Raw genomic sequence first — 4,154 nt, forward strand, 5'->3', positions numbered from 1 at the left:
CCCTCATGATGCCATCTATTTTGTGAAGTGCACCAGTCCCTCCTGCAGCAAAGCACCCACGCAACATGATGCTGCCACCCCCGTGCTTCACGGTTGGGATGGTGTTCTTCGGCTTGCAAGCCTCCCCCTTTGTCCTCCAAACATAACGATGGTCATTATGGCCAAACAGTTCTATTTTTGTTTCATCAAACCAGAGGACATTTCTCCAAAAAGTACAATCTTTGTCCTCATGTGCAGTTGCAAACCGTAGTCTGACTTTTTTATGGCGGTTTTGGAGCAGTGGCTTCTTCCTTGCTGAGCGGCCTTTCAGGTTATGTCGATATAGGACTCGTTTTACTGTGGATATAGATACTTTTGTACCCGTTTCCTCCAGCATCATCACAATGTCCTTTGCTGTTGTTCTGGGATTGATTTGCACTTTTCGCACCAAAGTACGTTCATCTCTAGGAGACAGAACGCGTCTCCTTCCTGAGCGGTATGACGGCTGTGTGGTCCCATGGTGTTTATTCTAGCGTATTATTGTTTGTACAGATGAATGTGGTACCTTCAGGCGTTTGGAAATTGCTCCCAATGATGAACCAGACTTGTGGAGGTCTACAATGTATTTGCTGAGGTCTTGGCTGATTTCTTTTGATTTTCCCATGATTTCAATCAAAGAGGCAATGAGTTTGAAGGTAGGCCTTGAAATACATCCACAGGTACACCTCCAATTGACAGAAATTATGTCAATTAGCCTATCAAATGCTTCTAAAGCCATGACATCATTTTCTGGAATTTTCCAAGCTGTTTAAAGGCACAGTCAACTTAGTAAACTTCTGACCCACTGGAATTGTGATACAGTGAATTATAAGTGAAATAATCTGTCTGTAAGCAATTGGTGCAAATATTACTTGTGCCATGCACAAAGTAGATGTCCTAACCGACTTGCCAAAACTATAGTTTGTTAACAAGAAATTTGTGGAGTGGTTGAAAAACAAGTTATAATGACTCCAACCTAAGTGTATGTAAACTTCCGACTTCAACTGTATAGTCCCAGTCAAAAGATTGGACACACGTACTCATTTCAGGGTTTTTCTTAATTTGTACTATTTTCTACATTGTAGAATAATTGTGAAGACATCAAAATGATGAAATAACACATATGGAAACATATAGAAAGCAAAAAAGTGTTAAAGAAATAAAAATATATTTGAGATTTGAGATTCTTCAAAGTAGCCACCCTTTGTCTTGATGACAGCTTTGCACACTCTTGGCATACTCTCAACCAGCTTCATGAGGTAGTCACCTGGAATGCATTTCAATTAACAGGTTTGCCTTGTCAAAAGTTAATTTGAGAATTTCTTTCCTTCTTAATTCAAGTCTTACAATGCATTATAACTACATCATAAGGCATTATAGCAGCTGGCTTTAGGTAAAGTGTTACAGACAGCAAACTGGAACTATCAGAGACTACAGTGTATTCAGACTAATAGCTATGTTCTAGTAACTGCTGCTCACCGCTGGCAACAATTTTATTGGATAAATTAAAAAGATTCTGGAATCAGGCTCTGTAGGATCAAAAGGTCAGCATCTATACAACAGATCATTAAACTTGGCATGAAGCCGCGGTGTTTTAAAACAAACACAGCATCAGCTGTTGTGCCCTAGTTAATAGTGGTGCACATTTGAATGACAATGATTCCACTGGCCATGCATTTCCATGTCATACATATATAAAACTCCCCCAGGGCAGTGTCCTTACATTACCGTATATGTCTAGAGGGATATTTTTGATTGTGTGTAGAATAGTATTAAAAAGAATAATCCAAACATGGACCGCATGCAGGGGAAGGTACTGTAGGTGGCTGTGTGTGTGTGTGTGTGTGTGTGTGTGTGTGTGTGTGTGTGTGTGTGTGTGTGTGTGTGTGTGTGTGTGTGTGTGTGTGTGTGTGTGTGTGTGTGTGTGTTCCTCCCTCTTTTTTTTTAAGTAACCATTTTTAAAAGACAACAATCCTTTGTGCAGATCTTCTTCTATGAGGACCGGAACTTCCAGGGCCTCCACTATGAGTGCAGCAGCGACTGCCCCGAACTGAGCTCTCATTTCAGCCGCTGCAACTCCATCAGGGTGGAGAGTGGTGCCTGGGTGGTCTACGAGAAACCCAACTACATGGGCTCTCAGTACATCCTGACCAGGGGAGAGTACCCCGACTACCAGCGCTGGATGGGCTACAACGACACTATCAGGTCCTGCCGGATTATCAGACATGTAAGTCAAGCCACTGAGGTGATTTGTGCGTGGTAGTGGTACATGCTGATTACTCATTCATGGATCTACACAGACATGCATGCACACACACGAACATACACACACGCAAGCACGCATCCATGCACGCATGCAAACCACACACACACACACACACAGGACCAAATGTAATTATTATAGTGCATCCATTTCCATTCTAACATTGGTCTTTTGATCTGTTGAAACCTGATGTTGGTGTCCCGTATGAGGACACTGATATCCCAGGTATAATGACACAGCTGATTGATCCCTAGGGATATTGTTCAGATGAAGTTTGGAACTGTGCTCCACTGTGTTGTAGACCACTGGCATGCACAGGATCCGCGTGTACGAGCGCCCCGACTTTGCCGGTCAGATGATTGAGTTCAGTGAGGACAGCCCCAACTTGTCTGAGCGTTTCCGACACCGCGAGGTGCACTCTGCCAACGTGCTGGACGGCGCCTGGGTCTTCTACGAGCACCCCAACTACAGGGGGCACCAGCACCTGCTGGAAAGGGGCGAGTACAGACGCCACACCGAGTGGGGGGGCATGCAGGCCAACGTGGGCTCCCTCCGCCGCGTCCAGGACTTTTAGACCATCCATGTCATACAGATGTAGGATTTTAATTTGAGTCAGGTTGCTACAGCAGGAAAATATTACTGCAGCAACAGGAAATATAAATTATTATGTGGATTATAATTAATGGACATTTTGTAAGGGAAAAATCAAGTGGAAATTACAAACTTCAGAAGCCTTTTTAAAACTCAAATACACTACAAGTTTTTAATTTCCTGCAACAGGGTGATCAAATAAAGACATTGTTATGCTCAACAGCCAATCAGAAGGCATCTGACTTTTTACTTCCTTTCTTTTCCACTCTACTTCCTTTTCTCTTGATATGTCTTGATTGCATGTGGGGCTCTGTAGTGCCATCAATGGTACCGGTCCATATAGATAAATTTGACAGCACACTGTAAAATGTGTAGTTTCTGGAAACTATGACATTATCTTTAATTGTGCTACATTTTCACCATTGTGTGACATCATCAGAGCGCTTGAGGTAAGTTCCCACAGTAAAAGAGAGTGCCAGCAAGCCTTTAGGGTACACATTGCCTGTCCCATCGTATCTACTCAATAGAATCTCAACACATACAAATCCAGCATGAATTGTAATTTCAAACACCACATGAATGTGGTAAGCTGCATTGTATAGACTTGAAGGAGTGCATCAAGACCGTCAATTGGCATACCAAATGAGCTGCAACCTTTTGGTTACTAGTCCAACGCTCTAACCACTAGGCTACCTGCCGCCCCAGGTTAGGGTTGGGGGAAGGGTTAGCTAAAAGTATTAAGGTTAGGGTTCCAATGTAGTTGCAATGCGAGTTATACGCCGATCCAACCACTCTACTTTTGTTTTTGCCTTAACTAACCATCTGTCTTAAGTAACCATACCAAACTTAACATATCATTATAATTTGAGTGTCCTGGATTTACATTCACTATCTTACGTCTAGTCTATGAGACCAGGCTGGTATTTGGTGAGATGTTTTTGAGAGCAACCAGACTGTGTAGTACAGTAAGTGTGTAGTCATGGTGACATCCCTCGGTCATATGAGGTCAACTGAATCTTGTGTACAGTATTTGTGTCCTGACGTGCCCTCGTGTGACCACACGCGACCAATTGAAATTCGACCCTGCCGCTGTTTGCCCACCAGCCGCCTCTTACGAGGAACATTCAGGAAGAGATACAACAATAATACCGTATCACTCTTTTGTATTTTGTCATGAAGCCACCCGATGATTCCTAACATCAATACAGAGATTATTTGGATTGGGAGGCAGGGGGGAGCTGGGGAGTCTGTTTGGGGTGGGGTAAAAGGTGGGTGCAGGTGG

The 4,154-nt window shown here is 43.2% G+C and overlaps 1 protein-coding gene across 1 annotated transcript; it reads left to right on the forward strand.

Annotated features, from left to right (window-relative positions):
• Positions 1-1,744: 1,744 nt before the first annotated feature.
• Positions 1,745-2,986, forward strand: LOC106595629 (gamma-crystallin S-1). The gene is made up of 3 exons (XM_014186995.3): positions 1,745-1,831; positions 2,003-2,245; positions 2,583-2,986. Exons 1-3 carry the CDS (start codon positions 1,811-1,813, stop codon positions 2,853-2,855), a joined length of 537 nt encoding a protein of 178 aa, XP_014042470.1. The 5' UTR covers positions 1,745-1,810; the 3' UTR covers positions 2,856-2,986.
• Positions 2,987-4,154: the final 1,168 nt, after the last annotated feature.

This window comes from Salmo salar, chromosome 16 (genome assembly GCF_965601325.2).
Source record: "Salmo salar chromosome 16, fSalSal1, whole genome shotgun sequence".
Classification (NCBI taxonomy): domain Eukaryota; kingdom Metazoa; phylum Chordata; class Actinopteri; order Salmoniformes; family Salmonidae; genus Salmo; species Salmo salar.

What these genes read in the sequence shown, in the direction of transcription:
- LOC106595629 (XM_014186995.3), top strand. Translation starts at nt 1,811, where the DNA reads ATGGACCGCATGCAGGGGAAG. An exon ending in TGGACCGCATGCAGGGGAAG is followed by an intron (nt 1,832 to 2,002) that starts GTACTGTAGGTG and finishes TCCTTTGTGCAG; the next exon opens with ATCTTCTTCTATGAGGACCG. An exon ending in CCTGCCGGATTATCAGACAT is followed by an intron (nt 2,246 to 2,582) that starts GTAAGTCAAGCC and finishes ACTGTGTTGTAG; the next exon opens with ACCACTGGCATGCACAGGAT.